This window comes from Eublepharis macularius, chromosome 4, assembly GCF_028583425.1.
Source record: "Eublepharis macularius isolate TG4126 chromosome 4, MPM_Emac_v1.0, whole genome shotgun sequence".
NCBI classification, from domain to species: domain Eukaryota; kingdom Metazoa; phylum Chordata; class Lepidosauria; order Squamata; family Eublepharidae; genus Eublepharis; species Eublepharis macularius.
In genome coordinates, this window is record NC_072793.1 from 47,512,243 (window position 1) to 47,532,020 (window position 19,778).

Here is a 19,778-nt window from a genome sequence, read left to right on the forward strand (position 1 = left end):
TAACTGCTAAAATAAGGGGGTTCTCAAGGTATGTGAGGAGCTCTGTTTACTTTCTCATTTCATGTGGGTGCGCAGCAACACCTTCTTGCCTTGGTTTGAGACAACTGTTATTGAGAATGATAAGACAAGAGAGACTGCTCACCTCGGTTAAGGGTAGGAGTGCTGTTGAGATCACCTGCCATGAAGCTGGACTCTGTTTGTTTTCTTACAGTATCATTCCACATCCTCCGAATCCGGCTCTGAAAAGACACCCCCATTCTAGGTTCTGGTATATCTCTTTCCTTTCATTCTTTGATAAATCCCTCATCCTCCAAATTGGCTCCAAGGCATTTGGTTCAGTAATCCCAACCCCGCTGCCCAACTGTACCTGCGTTCCAGTGTAGTAACGGTTGTTGCTGCGGATGGCTGAGGTCTTGAGGGAGCCTAGAGTGGCCCCTGGTGGGCTCCGTAAGCAGCAAGATGCATGTCGCAGACATTTGCTAAATTCCCGGTGAACCTGGTGGAGTTGTAGGGAGGAGATTCAAGGGAGGAGAGGGGAGAAGAGATGTACATTGACTTAGCTATGTGCTGTACTTCGTTCTTGTTCTGCAGGTACCTGTCCTCTCAGGCTCAATCTCTGTGTGACACCTTTCAATTAGGACCAAACATCCTCTGCAATCAGTGAGTTCTGCTTGGAAGCCGCTATGATCTCAGTCACTACAGTCCTGTCCAGTGATCCCAGTCTCCAAAAGGCCCAATAATCCCCAGTGCTCTGTGATTCTACTCCCTGCACTGAGCACCTGACACCCATGTCACAATATCTCGCAATACCAGTTCCCATAGTTCTTCTCAACAAGTCATAGCCTTTCGGATGTCTTTCAGTTCCGACTCAGGGCTACCCACCTTTTTTTGCAGTGCACAATGGAATACAAAGATGAACATGCCCTGGAAAGCATTGAAGGTGGTGAAGAGATAAGCCATGACAATAGACTCCTTGTTGATGAAGAGGAGGCCAAATGCCCAGGTGAGGCCCAGGAGGAAAAGGAGAGTGATGGCTCCTAGTGCCCAAGACCTGTAGAGGGAGACACGGGTATGTTCAGGGTGAACATGCAAAATGGCAGATCCTCACAGGAGTAAACTAATATTACAGCTCCTTGCTGTTATGCTGAAGACAAAGATATTTCCCTCCAGAAGGGCATGTAGGCCTTTTGCTAATGAAGGTGCTCTGCTTCTCCTCATCTGGTTTAAATGCCTGCATGGATTTTCACCCTTGCCAGGGTCAGGTCCAGGTTTTGGGGGCCCTGGAGAGAGAGTGATCAGAGTCCCCCATACCCACTACCAGGCTCCCCTTCTTGCCTCCCTACTTGTATGTCTCCACCTGCCTGTGCCTTCTTCCTTTGCTCACTCACAAGCTTTTGTACCACCTCCAGTCACAGTTGCCCACACTGCCTGCACACCGTTTCCCCAGTGATACTGTGTGGTAGGCACAGATAGAATTACCACTGCCATGGCCAGCAGGAATGCTCGTGCTTTGTGCACCACCCACAAGACTTCCTCCAGGAGTATTAGCACATGCGGCTGGGAGCAGAGCGCTCACAAAGCGCTCACAAGCCGGAAGCAGGAAGTGGAAGGGTGTGAGTGCAGGCATCAGAGGAGATGCATGCGTAGGGAGTCGGCAGCAGTGGGGCCCACCAAAAGCCATGGGCCCTGGCAGCTGCCCTACTTCACCATGTGCTGATTGCTGGCCCTGCCCCTACCACATGGTTTTGGACAGGCTTTGGCTTTTTAAAACCATTTCTCCCCAGATGTTTACCCAAAATGTTTGCCCTTTTAAATTCAGAATGTTTAAAACTAAATCACTCTTTTTTGTTTGTTTTTGTTTTTAAATTTGAAGCATTGCTCATGGTGATGGGAGCGAGAAGGAGCTTTGTGATTGCCACAAGGACCACCCAGTTAGCATTCCTGCACAATCGTCTGGAGAAGCAGCAGGAGGGAGGTGTCGTTTCATGACCAGCCAGTCAGCTCTGTACAAAGAGCTTCTCCTGGAAACAGGAAGAACTGGTTGATCCTGGGCTCCACTCAGTTTGGAAGTTCATGTGTCTGTCTGAAAAGAGTAAGTGTGAATCCACAGCAGGCTCACTGCTCAAGCTCCATTCACCTGTCTTCTCAATGCAAGTGATCTCTTCTGGCACAGAGGATCTCACAGTGAGCACTTCCGGCACCTACAGAGCATGCTCTCAATCTGTGTTGAAATGCAGCCTCAGGTGAGGTGCACACTTCCTCCTGCAGCTTATACCACAGAGGCCCTCGTGAACCACACAAGAAAATGTCCTGGGGCTGCTTCCTAATGGCAGTTTTTAAGCAGGCAGAGCGATGCTGATAGTGCATGGAATGGCCTGTTCTACACCAAATGTAGAACCAAATGCCTGTGTTGTGAGACTGCATTGCCTTGTCCACATATATCTCTGGAGAGGAGAAGGTTACAAGAAGGTCGTTCCTTTTGTCGTTGCTCTCTACCTCAACTGTATTGTTTTTATTTTTAGATTTATTCACTGCTTTTTTAAAAAAAAAACTAGGCACTCAAAATAACATAAAACAAATAAAATTCCAACAGTATAGACATAAAATGGAAAATTATCTACCAATTAAAGCTTGAAACCCTTAAGAAAGTTGCCTAAATCTCATTGACAGTTTGGGATTTAAGAAGAGCCCTGCCGGTTCGGCCCAACGGTCCATCTAGTCCAGCATTCTGTCTCACACAATGGCCAACCACTGGAGGGCCAGTAAGAGGGTGCAGAGGTCAAGGCCTTCCCCTGATGTTGCTTCCTGGCATTAGTATCCAGAGTTTTGCTGCCTCTGAATGTGAAGGCTCTCTTTAAGCAACATGTACAGGTTTGCTCCCTCAAACAGTTATAACATCCATTAAATCTACAGGAAAGGAATGTAATGGTATCAGAACTTCTTATACTCTATGGCACTTGTAGCAGTGAAACCTTGCCAAGAACAGCTGCCACAACACAATTTTGTATGTGCTGGTGTTTCAAAATGCCAACAGCACAACAAAGAGAAGGTACAAGGAGTTGTCCTTTAGAACAAAAGGATTGGATTCCGTGATTTTTTTTTTATATAAATTTTTTATTTTTAATTACTAACCTCAAAAACTACAAAAAAGGGGAAAAGGGAACAGGGGGAAAGGGAAGAAACAACATATTAAAAACACTCACTACATCTACAAGTATTGCATTCCCTTCATAATACAATTATTTAAAGTTAAACTTTCTAATATGCTATTAGATTAGTAGATCTTATAAACTACGAACTACAGTCAGGATCAGGTCTTCTCCCCCCCCCCCCCCCTGCGTCTCGGTCGCAACTATCTCTGAACAGCTACAGTAGCTGCGCTCACTGGATTCCGTGATTTATCAGCAGAAGGTGCCTATAGTTTTCAATTTCAGAAATCCCTTCCAACCTGGAGAATGTTGATTGTGTCCCTAAAACTGTGCTGATAGAAGAGGAAATGATTTACCTTCTTTCCCCTCCTCACTGTAGCCTAACACTTATGGCTATCACCCCAAGCAGGTTCTGCAACCTTGGGAGTCAACCCTGGGGTGGGAAAAGTAAGGAAGAATCGAGATCCTTAAGTGACAGCATCACTGGATCCAATCCAAAGAATTATAGCTCTTCAAGTACATAAAGTGATTCATGCCTGGAAATGCCCCCCCCCCCCTTTTTACAATTCTTAGCATTATGTTAGTGCTAACCCCAATCCAGTTCTCTGGCACAATATCCTATTTCCACATAAAGCATTGGAAAGATAGCATGGCTGCAGGGATTTGAATAACATTTCCAATCCTTTAAAAACAATAGTTATCGAGCACTCCTGTGCTGGACAGGAAAACAGACAGATACAAGAAATTAAAATTTTAAAACAGAGAAATCTACAAAATCGTAGGGTACTGATGCAACCATGATGGATTGGATTGGTGGAAGGGATGACAGCCTTCGTGACATTCAGCACTTTTAGAAAAAGCTTCAGGAGCACATCCATTTGTTAAATATGACAGGGGAGTGCTCAGATGCTTAAGGAATTCTTTAAAGATGAAACCATGATCACAAAATGATATAGGCAAATTGCATTACTTGACAGTAGGGAGACACGGATATGGTCCAATAGGTGCCCATGATTTCACGCAACCGTACAGCTTCCAGGAACTGCGCTGGTTGAGATCTGAGGGACAAACTAGATGTTTTGTGACACATCTGGGTCTGGGAAACTGGGTCACTACTGAACACTTGTGAAGTGATAGGAGAAGAGCATGAGTTACAGTGGAGAAACAATGGGTAATATTTCTGTGCTGAATGCTTTCCTCACTTTCCCCCTGCAAATCCCTAGTTTAGCCCCTTCTTCTCTGCACTGTAGCAAACATGCATGTGAAATCCTGACTGGGAGGAAAGTAGAGGAGGGGAGAGGATTGCATGTAAGAAGTGGCAGCTGGAAGAAGGGTTAATCCCCCTCCCCCACCTTGCCCACTGTTTTCTCATTGCACATTCTATTCTGCTCTTATTGTTTTGCAGTTGTTTGGTGGTGACCTGGGTTTACCTCCAACCATCTAATTAAGTTCTCAAGCTACAACCAGCATGTATGTTGAATGTTATGCAGTTGTGTTAATCTCATGGGCACATCTTGGTAACTAAGTTCTGACCACAAGATCTGAGTCTAGTAACACCTTAAAGACCAACAAGATTTTCAGGGTATAAACTTTCAACAGTCAAAGTTCCCTTCTTCAGATACCAAGGGTCCATTCTTCAGATACCAGGTATCTGAAGAAAGGACTTTGACTCTCAAAAGCTTACACCCTGAAAATCTTGTTGATCTTTAACATGCTGGTGGGTTTGAGTCTTGCTTTTCTACTGCAGACCAACACAGCTACCACCTGAAACTATCTTCATGGAAAGCACCACATTCAGCCAGATGGAATGGAAATCCATCAACCCCACAGAAAAAAACTGATATTACAAGTACAAACTGATACTACCTTTCTTACCAAGTGCAGAAGACTGGGTATTATACCTAAGCAACTGAAAATAAAAAATCCACTACAAACCATTTCCATATGGAAATGAACTGGACATTTCCATATGGAATCAAATGGTTACCAGGATTTTTTCAAAAGAAAGCAAGCCATTTACACCTCAACTCATCTCTCAGAAGAAACAGAAAGAAAATTATTATCTGAAGAAGGAAGTTTTGCTTTCAAAAGCTTATACCCTGAAAATCTTGTTGGCTTTTAAGGTGCTATTGGATTAAAATGTTGCTGTTCTACTGCAGATCAATACAGCTACCCACATGAAACTAACTTCTGACCAAGTCATTCATCAGTAATCTAACTTAGCCCTCGATGGTGGGGAAATACGACATCATTGTAACAGATATGCTCACTAGGGGAAAAGATATTTCAATCATTCTGCAACAGCTAATAACTACATATATAATACACAATAAAACTATTTATCTTGCTAGATCCTAACAAGCATGCAGTTCTAAGCATACTTATTTAAAAATTAGTTTCATTGAAATCAACTGAACTTTCTTCCAAATAAACATGGATTGGATAGGACTGCAATTATCCATCTACTGCCACATAATAGTTAAAGACAGAGTTCCTATTATTATCTCTGCAAGTGGGAGGCAATAAATATTAGAAGCAATAATGAACTATCCATTTGTAATTTAGATGAAAATATCAGAACTAAAAAGTAAAGTGTTGAAATATTTATTTCTGACATCTGAGTTTGCTAAATAGCTTTACTGGAAAATATAATAAACCAGATAGGATTGCAAGAAGTGAGCTGCAAGATCATGCCAGCAATGAAGAAATTTACCAGAACTTCTCTGTAAATTAAGAAAAAAACAGAATAAACTAGCATGTAAGGGATGAGCTGTGAGCAAAACAATGGTTAAATCACTGATAACTTAGTTAATCAGCAACAGCTCCTCTGTCAAAGCTGCAATCCTTGACAGTTAATTTGGAATAAATCCCATTGAAAGGCTTATTTCCAAGTTAACATGGTTAGAATAATTTCTAAGTAAAAGAAGTGTGAATCTGCAAATGAATTAAGATTAATACTGAAAGAGATCAGAGACCAAAAAATGAAGTCCTATTACTCCACCCTGAGAATGGAAACGTGAAGCTCTGTGCTGCTTTGCCCTTCCTTGTAGTTCCACAGTCTTTTCCCTATCCCATCCTCATTACTATTTGTCGATCCTGACCACCCCTATCTTGTCTCATCAATATTGTTTGGAACCATATCACTCCTACGTTCTGTTCAGAATCTAGAAACAGTAATTGAACAGTAATGTTGAACAATAAATGTTAAACAGTAGTAGCAGTCACAATCATTTAGGGAAAGGACAAACACTTGCCCATCAAGGAATTCAGCTATCACTGAAAAGGATGAAAACATTACTAAGAGTCGGAAGAAAATAACTGGTTCTTAAAACTTTACTCCTTGCTTATGTATTTATGCTCTTTGCACTACTTGAGATTACTAGTTTTGCCCATTCTGCGTATTTACTCAGAAGTGTTTGACTGGATTTTTTTCCAAGAAAGAATTGCTGCTTACGAGCCTCAATACCTCAACCAAGTTCCACTGGCTCAGTTAGAACTTGCTCACTCTTTCACGGCTTCAAACAGATCCTTGGGAGATTTTGTGCTCTCTTTCTGTCCACCTTCCTCAACATGTGTTCCATTAACCCTAAGAATTGGCCTGGTCCCCCTGCACAAGGCCAAGGTAATTTATGGAGTTGTTAGGATTAGCTGAATTCTGCATTTTCTTAACTTTGTAGACTTTAAACTAAGAAGTATTTTCCCATTACTGAGCATTAACAAAGTGTTCCCTCCTACTTTTGGATTCCTCTACATAGACGAGTGTTAAGGGTCTCTGTACAATATCAAGTCTCGGCGTCTGCCACAAGGATTCTGTACTAGGCATGGGACGGGATTTTTGTGCCACCCAGACACATTCTGGCCCTTTTCTGCCCATGATTACAGTGCGTGGGAAGCAGCAGCTTCAGCCTCCCACCCTGGTGTACCATTTTCACATCCTCAAACAACCCTATGAAGCCACTATTGGCTTCACTGCCCAAATTATGGTAGACAATGTGATTTCATAACTGACCAACAGTAGCTACATGGAGCAGCTGGAGAACACTAAAATGGGGTGTGTGTGGGGGGGGGAATGAAGCTGCTTCTCCTTGTGAACCCCAGTAATGAGCAGAAAAGAGCCAGTGTGCGTCTGGAAAGCAGAAAACGCCCACTATTTGTCTGACCAAAAGACCTCACGGCAGATAGGAGGAGTATGTAACATGTAGCCTAACCCTCCAAAGATGTGAAGCTATAATTAACACATGGCTGTTGACAGTCTGGCATTTGCAGGCTCCTTGTAGCACAAGACTTTTCCCCTTAAAGAGGGACACCTCTCACCTCATTAGCTAGATGATTCAGTTAGCATGACTGTACGCACCTGACTGAATGTATAGCCTAAATCTGTTAATCTGAGACGGTGAAATGGAGTAAGAACAACTTCTCTTACATGAAAGGAATGAAAGCTGCTTTTACATGTGCTTTTGCGGTGTGGTGCTTGGGGGGGAAACATTCAGCTCATTCTGAACTGACCAGTCACCTGGGCCCTTGATGAAGTGATCAAATAACGGTTTCATGATATTGCCAGGTGTAGGTAGAATGAGTCCACTCACATCCTCGTATGCTAAAAGGATGTTTGAATCAACCCTGAGATTACTAATCTTTAGAACAAATGCTTTTTATTCCCAGCTGTGGGTCAGAAGAGAGACATTGCCAGGACTTACTGATAGTGATCTAGGCAAAGAGCTTATGCTTTTAAGCATACAGTTGGTTGCTTTATGAGTCTTTCTTGGGCTTGCTCCCAATAAACTGCTTGAGAAGAGCCCAGTTACGGAAAGCACCATAAGTGTCTGAAAGTGTTGGAGGTGCTAGGAGAGAGAGATGTCTGAACCCCCAACTGGAAGGGCAGAAACAATCAAAACCCAAACTCACTTGATGTTGTCCAGTCGACTGGAATCAGGCTTGAGGACAGATGTGTTGCGGATCATCTTGTGCAGAGTAATCATGAGGAATACCAAGTTGATCTGGGAAAGGTGCACAGCTAGATGTGAGGTGGGGAAGGCACCAAAAGTAACTCCCTCTTCCTTTGCTGGTAGCCTTCCCCAGAGCCCAGCTCTGACAGAGATTCTGAGGGGACAACTCCTACCATAGGGGTTGCAACTGGGGAGGGACAAGTACCCCTCTAGGCTCTCTTCTGCACTCCAGGAAGAAAATAAAGGTCTGAAGACCAAAGCAAAGACACTGGTTCTTTTACCAGTCCTACTCTGAGGGCCCTGATTCTCAGACTGCTGAGGGAGTCCATGTGCTAGCGTACCCAAACAAGACTCACCACAATAACAAAAGAGACAGGCCCAATAAAGCTCCAGATGAAGTAGTTATCAACTCGAAGCCAGCATCTGTCAAGGGAGAGCAAGGTGTCAGACAGAGGCACAGACCTTTCAGCAGACACCCCAAGGCTTGACTGCCCTCATAACTTTAGTCATGAAAGAACTCTCTCCCTAAAATTCCCTCATATGCATTCCTTATTGATTCTTGGACCCTGTCCCTGTGTTGCGACTTCCTTCATAGCATTCTGAGCCCTGCTTCATCTTTTTCTCCTTCAGTTCAACAGACCTGCTTTGTCAGATCTCTAGCTCCACTTCCCACGGACAGGCATAACTCTGCACTAACACACTTGTGCCTTAAGTGCTCCTTTGTTGTCCTGACCACCCATCCTTCACCAGCCCCTCTCTCAGATCTTCTCTATACTCACGCTTTGTCGGTGCCGTAGCTGCGGTAGTCAATGGCAGCAGCAATGCCTACTACAAGGGCAGGGAAGCAATAGCCGCCCAAGTAGTAGTACTTCTTGCGGGAGTACTCGCTCTCAAAGACCTCAAGTAGCATGAGGTAAAGGTGGATGCCTTCCAGGCACATCCAAGAGAATGCTGCAAGGAAAAAGTAGTGCAGCAACCCAGCAAAGATAGGGCAGGCAATCTGGAATTGGAGGAGGAAAAAAGGTCCCTTCAGCATGACCCTCTTTTTCTTAAATTAATCCCCCCTCATAATTTATGCAAAACCCCTCTTGGAATAATGATAAATGACCCTGCTGTAGAGTAAGGCTGTATTGTCTTGCAGATATTCATCCCATATTGCCCTCTTCCTTTCCCTCCTTTCTTTGCTGCCTTCCCCCCTGATGAAATTAAGATTGCAAGATCCTATGGAAGGGACCTGTCTTCTTTGAACATGCAAAACATGAAAATTATTCATGCTTCGTATTTATAAATATAGGGTATTTCTGAGCAACAGGCTGTATTTTATGACTATTTTATATAGAGGCACACCCAGATTCAAAATAATAACAACTGCACTTATATACTACTCTTCTAGACAGATCAGTGCCCCACTCAGAACAAAGTCGGCGTTATTATTATCCCCACAATTCAGCTGGGGAGCTGGGGCTGAGAGGAGTGGCTTACCCAAGGCCACACATTGAGCTCATGGCAATAGTGGGATTTGAACTAACAGAGAGCTGATTTGCAACCCAACCACTTAACCACTATGCTACAGCAGATTTCTCATCTAGCCTCCTCTTCTAGCTCTCCCTGTTCCTCTTCCTTGTAGACGGATCTCCTGGTCTCATGCAAGGAAATCAACACCCACTTCTGAGAGTCCTGACCCTGTTTAAGAACCACTGCTCTATGGGTTGATTATCTTCAGAAAGCCTTCCATACCGCTTCCTCAAACAAAGTTTCCTGCTGCACTTCCTTGATAAGTGCACGGTGTCCTCGTGCAATCTTGTTCTCCTATACTATCACATGTCCTTTAATGAGTCTCTCTACCCCCTCTGGGTGGAGAAACACTGCAGGATGATTTTACATTATTCTGCAGATAGACAGTCATGTACCTCATACTGAGTCTTATCAATTCCAATGAGAAAGAGCAGCTCAGTGATGAAGAGATTGATGCAGAGGTTCTTGTGGATGGTGTTGCGGTCAGTCTGCAGCCCACGCAGGAAGCAGAAGGTGGAGATACAAATGGCCAAACAGACCAAGGAAATCACAATACCCACCCACGTGATGACAGACAGCAGCAGTTCATTGATGCGGCCCTGGTACTGAAAGAAGAAGGGGAATAAGGCAAGATGTGTTTGGCTTTCCTTTCCCTCTCTTGCCATATTATACACAGACCATTTCCAGACAAGCTATCTGCTCCAGGATCAATGCTGTTAGGAAGCAGCCCCCCCCTTGCTTCTCCACAGCACTGTGGTGCAATTGTGCACCTCCCAGGGTTTCCCTGGCTTTTCTCTGATCTTTCTCAAACCTGCTTTGCTGAAGTTTTAGGAAAAGTGACAGTAAAGCCTGAAATCTGGATTTTCCCACTCACAAGGCAGCCTGACTCTGTCCCTGAATCAACTTCCTCCCCCCTGCAACTAGGAGAGCTTTTTATTTTTAAAAGTTTGGCACTAGCACATCATTACATCAATATAATATTATAATGGCATGTGTTATACATTTTCTGAATTCCCAGTTTCATTTTTTTAAAAGTAAGTCTCTAGCTCTTTCCCTTGCAGAGATATACAGGGAAAGGCATAGCTTTGCAACAGAAGGGACTAGAGACTTACTTTTTAAAAAATAGAGCTGGGCATTCAGAGAATCTACTACACATAATGTTATAATGTATTCTGGTGCTGATTTTTAAAAAATTGCAAAAGCCCTAATGGCCCAAGTGAGGGGGTGGAATTCTGCTGGCTGAATGGAGCAGGGAAACCTGCCATGTGGAAGCTCTGTTGCCACTACTAGTACACCAGCAATGGTGGTCACACCACCATAGAGGCTACAGAAGGGCTGAATTGTGGGTTGATCTCGATATCCTTGTGGCTTAATTTACAGACCTCTGCAACTGGTTAGTCTTTGTCTGATCCAGCAAACCTTTATTGGTGATGCAAAAGAACTAGCCCCCAAGGTTTCATATTAGGCTTACCCACTCTGATCTTATATAAGAATATATAAAACAATATAAAGATTCCACATGGAAGAGTGACCTCGGCAGGGCCTGGATTGTGGCACAAAACAACTGTCCTCCCCCTACCAGTCTGGCACATCCCCTCTCCCCTAAGCCCCTGGAATGGCATTCTTACAATTTCACGGTGTGCCATGAGCACAGCAAAGTTGGTGAGATGGCTACATGCACAGGTGGTGTGGGTCTTGTTAGTCTCCACCAGTCGGCATCCCTGTGTGGACCAGTAACCCATCATGGAGCGCTCCGAGTAGTTCCAGAAAGAACAGTTGGCATTGAAGTGGTTTTTGTCCTATACGGAAATAAAAATATGCCTGTAAGAGTTGTCAATGTGGAGTACATCATGGTACATCATTGTATAGGGGAGTACAGGGATCCTTGGCTTCGAGGAGATGATAATAAGGAAGATGCTGATGCTCAGTTACGGAGAGAAGGAAGTCAACTGGCATGTGATAAAAGTGCACGTCTCTGCAACATTGGTGACAATATCTTTAGCGCAAAGTTCTCTCTGCTGAATGATGTGCAAAGACAGACCACAAAGTGCCACGATGGTGTGTGCAAAGATGGGGAGTAGGTACAGTGCCCCAAGTGTTATGCCAGCCTCACCTCCAGGTGAGAGAGGGTGAAGATGACAGGGTCCATTAGGAAGACACGGCTAGATTCCTTGTTGATGGAGGCAGCGATGACTTGTGAGTTGACGACCAGTGAGGGGCTAAGGTGACCAGCCTCACTGCCCAGCTTGATGGTGGCATTCTCAGTAGAGAGAAAAAAACCCAAATTGTTGTAGAGAATGAAGACAACTTTGACTACCCCTGAGGAGAGGAGCAAAAGGAGATCAGGCGTGTGCCCGTGTTTTCTTTCTTCATCCCAACCCCTGAATCTGATTTCCAACTCACCATTACGACTGTTTTGCTTGATCGTGTTGGCTGACAGCTGGATGGAGTTTTTCGTAGTATAATCATGTGGAAAAATAAGCTCGGGCACTTGCCCCTCTGTGTTCAGCACAGAAACCTCAAGCACTGCAGAGAGAGGGAGGGAAGGGTGAGATGAGCAGAAGTCACAACAAGATGCACAGCAGGGTTTATTCTTCTTTTTCATTTGAAAATTTATGTTCTCTAGCAGGAAGAGCGCGGGGTTCTTTGCATGCTATCTCATCTCTGGAATGCTGACACCAAAATACGGTGATTCTGTTTCAGGCTCTCTTTCTTTGTGCTAATTATATGCTCTGTCTTCTGCATAAAATGTACTTTGGTGCCTATCAAGCTTCCATCTCTGTTTTGTGACTGCTAACACTATATTTGGGGATAATCTGCTTTGTTTTCTACATGTCACTATGGTGAAGTAGTGCGCAACAGTTCTGTGTAGGCATCTAGCATTCCAGCTTGCTTCTCGCCTTGATTTGTTCTTTCTTCTTATTTATAAACTGCTGTTTTCACTCTTTGGCTAAATAGTCTGAGTTATTTTGGCATTTTATTGCTCGCTCCATTTCTCCATTGCTCTGAGGTCACTTTATTTAAGCAGCCGTGACAAAGAGGAGAGGACTGTCACAAGTAGGCTTTAATATTTATTTTTCTAGAGGCTTTGGCTCAAATTGGTACCAGAAATGAAAGGTCTTTTTTCTGGAGTTTTCCTGTATGGCAGATATGAGCAGAAGACAATTATTGAAATATTCTGCATACAGGGTATTGTTTTGCACAGCAAAAATTGCCTGAAGAAGCTGAGAATTCTAGACAAGCAGGGATGTCTTGTTAGGGTGCTCCCATGTAATAAAAGGGGTTGGATAATGCTGCTGAAATATTCTGGTAATAGTTTTTACTAATGGTAAACAAGCGGATAACCAGGGCCTAATATGGGGGAGAGTGTCTCCATCTTCAACAGGCCTGGCCACATTTCAGACTCTATGACATACTATCATCATCATCAATTTCTTCCTCTTGTTTAGGAGCCAGTCAATATTTCCTGAACAGCAATAGATATGGATATGTAATATTAAGGAAGCCTGTTAGCATGCTGGACTTCTAGTGGGTGTACGTCCCTTAGGTGAGCACAGCACACTGCAGCAGAAGCCTAAGCTGGACCAAGACAACCATCAGAAATGGTGTGTGTATCAACTCCAATTATCCCCTCTCCTTCTCTCACATCACCACCCCACACTGCATCTCTTCACTCTTCTGTCAAGGACAGGAGCCCCCCATGTAGCATCAACTACATAGAGGGACCAATTTTGCTTCTCAATCATACCACCATTTTTAGAAGGATTTGCTGTCTCAAAGGAACCTATTTGGTGGCTTTTGGCACCCTCTGATATCTTGAAGTCAGACCCAGATGTCAGGAGGTAGTAATGGTATGAGTATGTTGAACAGCAGGCAGAGAGCATGCTGTTCACTGCATGGACGCAAAATCCATTTTGAAAATTTGTTGGGACAATTCATCTCGTAACAGATGTATGAGGGATTCAGTAAATGAATCTTGGATGCAGTGGTGCAAAGAAAAATGGCCCCAGTAGGTATAATTCCAGGACCTCTTTTTTTGTGGGGGGGAAGGTAATCTCTTTTTTATGGCATATTTTTGATATGACTCTCTTGTTAAATGCAAGCACTGAGCAGGGACTGCAGCCCCCCTCCCCCATTTCTCTGACATCAGGGCAAGGCCTCTCAGACTTACCCACATTATCCTTGGCTGCAACAAAGCGGGCTGGCTCTTTGACATTGTCAGCCAGTAAGAAGGCCCCCTCCTCCAGGATGTCAAGCAGCATTGTGGCTGTGTGCACCTGCTCTGTAGCGTTCATATCCTTCCATGACTCTAGTGCCTCAGGGCGCAGGAGATTGTCCACTGTCTCTACCACAGCCTGGAATGATATGGTGCTATGAGGGGATGGAGAAACCCCTACCCCGTTTGTTCCTTTTCAATCCCCTTTCATTAGTCCTTGAATGCCTTCCTTCTTGCCTCCCCTTATAACCTACAGAACTAGTAAATCATACGTGCCTTTGTGCGATTGTAAAGTTCTCCTATATTGTCTTTACAACCCCAACAGTCTTTTCATAACAACATTGCTTTCATGCAATGAATGCAAGAGTTTTAGTCATTTGCTACACGTAATTCAAGTGTCTTCCTTCCGGTGTTTCTCTTACAGGGAGCATGGCATTTCCCAAGCACACAATAGCTAGGAACATGCAATTCTTCCCCTAGATGTGCCACTGATGTGGGTAATGTGCATGGCACATGCTGTGTACCTGGCTGCATATTCCCTCTGAAGTGTATGGTAAAAAAACAACCACCATGGCTTTAAAAAGCCCACTTTGAGCTCTTCCCCACTGAATGATTTTGTTATTCAGCTAACTCTTCCCACCCACAGAAACACCCTGCAGTTTGCAAATCTTTTGCCTTTAAACAAATTAATTGAAACAAACTTAGTTGATTTCTTCTCTCTAGCTATAGAATTGGCACCTGCCATGTTTCTGGTATTTTTGCTTGAAAAGCAATATGTTTAGACTGCAACAAAGCTATTCCACTGTATCTCTTATGTGCAGGCTGATATTGTACTATTGTATATGGAATCAGGACTTAGGAGACAATTAACAAAGGATAACATTCACATTCTCTGGGTAAGCCTTCAGTCTTGTGAGGTTGGTATTTTGTCTGTATTTACTCTCAGGTAAAAGCACATCAAAGCAACGGCTAGTTTTTAAGCATTCTCTCTTGGGCAATTTTCAGATCAGGAACAATTTAACAAATTGAACTGAAGTAAAAGAGGCCTCACATGGGCCGTTTCCACATGGCTTACCTTGTTCTGGAAAACAGCGAAATCTCGCATGAAATAGCACGAGAAGACACTGTTATTGCGCAAGAAGATGTGATAACAGCGTCTTCTCGCAAGATTTCGCTGTTTTCCGGAACAAGGTAAGCCATGTGGAAATGGCCATGATTATTTTACCACCTTGGACAAGCACATATGAATTCTCCACAATTTAGTGTTGGAAGACCTCCATTTGGGAGCCCCATTCCAATATCTCACACCTGAATTATAACTCCAGAACAATTTCACAGGACTGGAGAAAGGTGTCTTGCTTATTGTTCTGCTGCAAATTGAAGGTAATCCCACTGGGGCAATTCTTCTTGGTATAAGCCTACAGGTACCATATTGCAGTCAAGGGTATCAAGCCAACTGAGCCTCAGATGCTTTCTGAGATCCAAAGTTGTGGTTCATTTGCCTCTTGGGCAGGAGTTCCTACCTGGGTTTCACATACAAGATCTGTTAATGACACTCACCTTGATATAGTCCTTACATGTCCTTTCTCTCTTGTGCATCTGCAGGGTGCAGCATCCATGCCCAGAGTGAGCAGTGGGTCAGGGGGAGAAACAGAGGGAAGCACTTATTAGAACACTGTGATGACAGGAAATGCGCGCAGGGATAGGATTTATGGGGCCTGTAAGCAGCTATCAACCAAGAGGCAAAGGGCATTTTCTGCATAAAAAGGTGAATTTTATTGGAAATTTGGGATTCAAATGTACAGGTTATTTTATCTTCATACTCTCATCCTTATTTTTTAGTTTATTTTCTTATGTTAAAAGAATAAACCTAATGTTCTTAAGATTTTTATAAGCATATCCAGGTCATAAATAAAATATTCATATTGAATTCCAATTACATTAATAGGTGAATTTTAAAACTGACAACTAGTAAGGGCAAAGGCAATGAGCACCGCTATTGTCTGCCCTCCATTCATATTAGTGGAACTTGTGCAAAATTTCTAAGCAAGGTTCACTAAAATGAAAGCTGTGCAGCTTGGTGGCCTGCACCTTAGAGTTACTGCTGGTTACCTGAAACACGTGGTTGTGGGTTCCTGGCTTCTAGCCCTTCCTTTTCCTTCTCAGCCATATCCTCCTGTGCCTATGTAACTACACTTCCCAGTGTCCCAGGGGCCCCAAACCTCCTGCCACACTTCTTGTTTCAACTCCATGGTTGCTGCCTTTCTCTGGTGGTTTCTGTGCTTTCAATAGCTGCACAGTGAGCAGAAATTTAATAGGTGACATTTTCCTCCATCACAGCAGGAATAAAAGTTTAACCTATTGTATTTCTGTCCTAACTCCCAGAACTACTTGATTAATGGAAAAACCAAAGTAAAAATCGAGGACACAGAGCCCTCTAAGATCAGGCTCCATTGTTTGTCAACCCCAGAACCCTTCTCTAAGCCATTACACCACCAGGCACCTTATTGTAGTTCTTGCCAGCTGATTCTCTCTCAATGGGGCGCAGTGCCTGGAGCTGGGCATCCAGAATGTCCAGGAGTTGTTCCATCAGTTTGACAGAGGAACTAACATCTCCAGCATAGATGGCACCTCGTGTATGGCGGGCTAGTTCGCTGGCAATATTGGCTGCGTTCTCTCCACTCTTGATCTGCCAAGGAAGAAGGAAGGAATGCAGAATGGCCTCAGTCAGGTAGAAAGAGTTGTGCAGGCACAAATTCTGACCCTTCTGAGTATCACATGTCTGACTGATTCTCATTGCAATGACAAAGAAGGCTTTGGAGAGAAGAATAGTACCTTCTGAGCCACTTGATTGACCCATGGACTTGTGCAATTGCTGAGGTCAGGACCTCGTGGGTTCCAGATTCCAAGGGAAGCAAGACACTGGAAGGAAGCAATGCCTGTGAATAGGGGAGCAGGGGTATGGGAGAAAAGAGAGAGACTGGTTGCTTAAGCACACATACTCAGGCTGATCGGTTATATGTGCATATCCACCACCTGCCATCCTCCAAAGCCAGCCCATTTCTTACCTCTGACTAAAATGGCAAGGGTTACAGAACTAGGATAATGGCTTAGTACCCTTGCAATTAATAGAAGAGTTCTATTAGCATGGGGTGGAAGGAGCAGCTCGTCCTTCTGAATTTGCCATCTATAGAGCCACAACTGTTCAAACTGCTGAAGCTTAGTAAGTGAATCAGCCATAGGAGAATCTCAAATTAGCTCAGTGTTCTTTAAATGAGTGGCATGGGAGCTGGGTCATGAAAAAGATCCTAACAATCCCTAGTTGCAAAATACTTTCATCTAATGGAGAAAATTGTTCAGCCCAAGCCCTAGTTTTCTGCACTTAACCAGCTGGACATGCCTCCAACACTCAAAGATAATACTTCTGGGCTTGGGACATATGTAGGCCCTCTTTGCCAGGGGCTAGCTTACCTCGAGTACCCTTAGGGCAGGGCCTTTCAACTAGCATGCCTTGTTGAGTGGCTGGCCACTGGACACGTCGCACCTCCTTGGCCTCACAAAAAAGCTCTGGAGAAATATGTTGATTGTTTGCTGGTGGGCGGCGGGTACTGGGTACTAAGGCAGTGACTGGGTGTAGCTCTGTTCCCTTCTGGTTTATGGCACCAATAGGATGGGTGGTGAGAGGTGCCTGGCGTGCTGTTGTTGTAGCAGCAGGTGAGATTGTGCTGGTGACTGTAGTGGGACGAATAGTGGTTGTAGTGCTGATTGGTGTCGAGGTAACTGGGCCTGTAGACAGAAAGGCAATTAGAGAGAGGTTCCCTCCCACACACAAATGTCTCCGCATTTCAGTCCTTGGGCTCCCAAGGTTTTCTTACACTGTGCACACAGCAAAATGAATTTTATCTCAAAGGCTTTTCTGTGTGTCATCAGACTGCAATAAGCTGAAGAACATGAGCTCCCAGTAGAAATCATGGGGAATTTTTTCACAAATAGGTCTCTCTATAGGAACTCTTTGGAGTTTCTCTCCAAAAAAGCATTGGAAATCCAAAATCAACCCCCATGAGATTAAACAACTGGCTGCCACAGACAGAGTCAGGCTACTAACCCATCTAGTCCTCAACTGTCTACTTGACTGCTCTTCAAAGTCTCATGTAGAGGACTTTCCTAGTTCTGCAACCCAATATACTTTCAACTAGAAAAGCCAGTAAGTGAATCTGGCCCTTCTGTATGCGTAGCAGGTGCCCCACTATTTACTTTTAGCTATTTGTTCCCCCATGGAGTAAAAAAAACTAGCATCACAGCCAGGGATCCTAATGTAGTACACAGTAATGTAGTACAGAGTCACACTTGGCAGACAATACACTTCCAAAACATCCATTAGATTCTAGAGAATGTCAGATTTTAGTACATGAGTTCTTTGCTGCCATGATTGCAAAGATATGCATTAGACGGTAAAGATGGAGGCTGCCATCTTCCAATTATGATAGAGGGAAGTTGTTTATTCTTTTCTTCCTGTGCACTTCACTCCCAGTTTTCTGATCCCTTTCTATTACTGGCCAATAGCTCATGAGTCATAATAATTCTTCTCCTTGGCTTTTTTTTGGTAATATTAAATGAGGAGCACCATATCAGAATTACTTCTGCTAGTATGCTTAAAATAATGTAAATATTATTGGTTTTGATTCATTAGATCAGATGAAGTTTGTATAAACTATAATTTGGATGATTTAGGCTGTTTACCAGGGGTGCGCACCCAATTTTTTTTGGTAAATCCATTATTTTTTTTACTGAATTTGAAAAAAAAAAATCAGAATTCCCCGAATTTCAAACTGATTCTCTAATTTCGTTTGGGTGTCTCCGAAAAATTCAGCCATTGTTTTCTATGGGAAAATCACTCTGGGAGATATCTGGTGAGCCGGAGGGGGTAATTTTTCAACCAAACTTCAACAAATTTGGTAAAAACCTACTCCTATCTGTCCTCTAAAGAATCTCCAAGTTTCAGGAAGATTGGACTCCAGGGACCAATTTTATGAGCCCCTGAACAAGGTACCGCCAGCCACTCCATTGTTTCCTATGGGGAAAAGGTCAAAGCTGATTTCCATTGCATAAAAACACTGGGGCAAGGCTGCCATGGCCAAGGCACACTCCCAAATGTAACCTGAGCTCATCCCAGAGAAAGCCCAATACAAACTGAAGCATGAGTATGGAATCCCCCCAGTACCAAAGTGAAGCAAGGGGACCAACATCACACCAGAGAATCACATCCATTCCACCCAAACCAACCTGAAGCAAGGGACACTGTTGCAAATTAGCCCAACAGAAGCAAACTGAAGCAAGGGAATGCCTTGTGCTTGTGGCTGGGTACTGCTTAGTTATGTTCTGTAGTGTTTCCCCACTGGCTGAACCCAGCGTCTGGCTGCTGCGAATTACACTGGTTGTGTTGGGCTAAGCAAAAGTAAGCCTCATTCTTGCCATTTTTAATTTTTAAATGGTAATAATGAACACAATGACAATGCTTCTGAAGATTATACTTTTTTAATTGAACAAATGTTCAATATAAATGTAATTGCTGCTATTTGACAAGTTTAGCAAGATTCGGTTAACTTTGAAGGTAACCGCCAGCCATGTCACCTTTTACCCAGGACACTTCCTTTTAAATTTCCGGTTGAAATGGTATAAAGGGGAGCCAGAGCTCCTCCTATCCTTTCCCTCATTAGTCTTATCTGAAGAAGGCAGCTTTGACTCTCAAAAACTTATACCTTTGAAAAATATTGTCGGTCTATTATTATTTATTATTTAAGTTAGAGTTTGCTCTCCCCAAGAGTGGGCTCAGAACAGATGACAACAAAGTTTAAATCTACATTAAAATTTCCATTTAAAAACTATAAATAATATACAATTCAGCAGTAAAAAAACAGCACTATAAGATGTCACTGGACTCAAGTCCTGTTG

At 43.5% G+C, this 19,778-nt stretch overlaps 1 protein-coding gene across 1 annotated transcript in view; it reads right to left on the reverse strand.

The window, feature by feature from the left end:
• The window catches only part of LOC129327581 (adhesion G protein-coupled receptor L1-like), a 35,867-nt gene that overhangs the window by 12,181 nt on the left and 3,908 nt on the right, over positions 1–19,778 (reverse strand). Inside the window, exons 3-17 of the mRNA XM_054976335.1 lie at positions 17,298–17,612; positions 16,662–16,765; positions 16,330–16,515; positions 15,387–15,425; positions 13,782–13,965; positions 12,014–12,136; positions 11,724–11,929; positions 11,239–11,409; positions 10,006–10,215; positions 8,875–9,095; positions 8,452–8,518; positions 8,055–8,146; positions 883–1,051; positions 368–496; positions 143–239 (exon numbers count right to left, since the gene is read on the reverse strand). Coding sequence (XP_054832310.1) covers positions 143–239; positions 368–496; positions 883–1,051; positions 8,055–8,146; positions 8,452–8,518; positions 8,875–9,095; positions 10,006–10,215; positions 11,239–11,409; positions 11,724–11,929; positions 12,014–12,136; positions 13,782–13,965; positions 15,387–15,425; positions 16,330–16,515; positions 16,662–16,765; positions 17,298–17,612 — 2,313 coding nt within the window. The remainder of the gene's footprint in view (positions 1–142; positions 240–367; positions 497–882; positions 1,052–8,054; positions 8,147–8,451; positions 8,519–8,874; positions 9,096–10,005; positions 10,216–11,238; positions 11,410–11,723; positions 11,930–12,013; positions 12,137–13,781; positions 13,966–15,386; positions 15,426–16,329; positions 16,516–16,661; positions 16,766–17,297; positions 17,613–19,778) is intronic.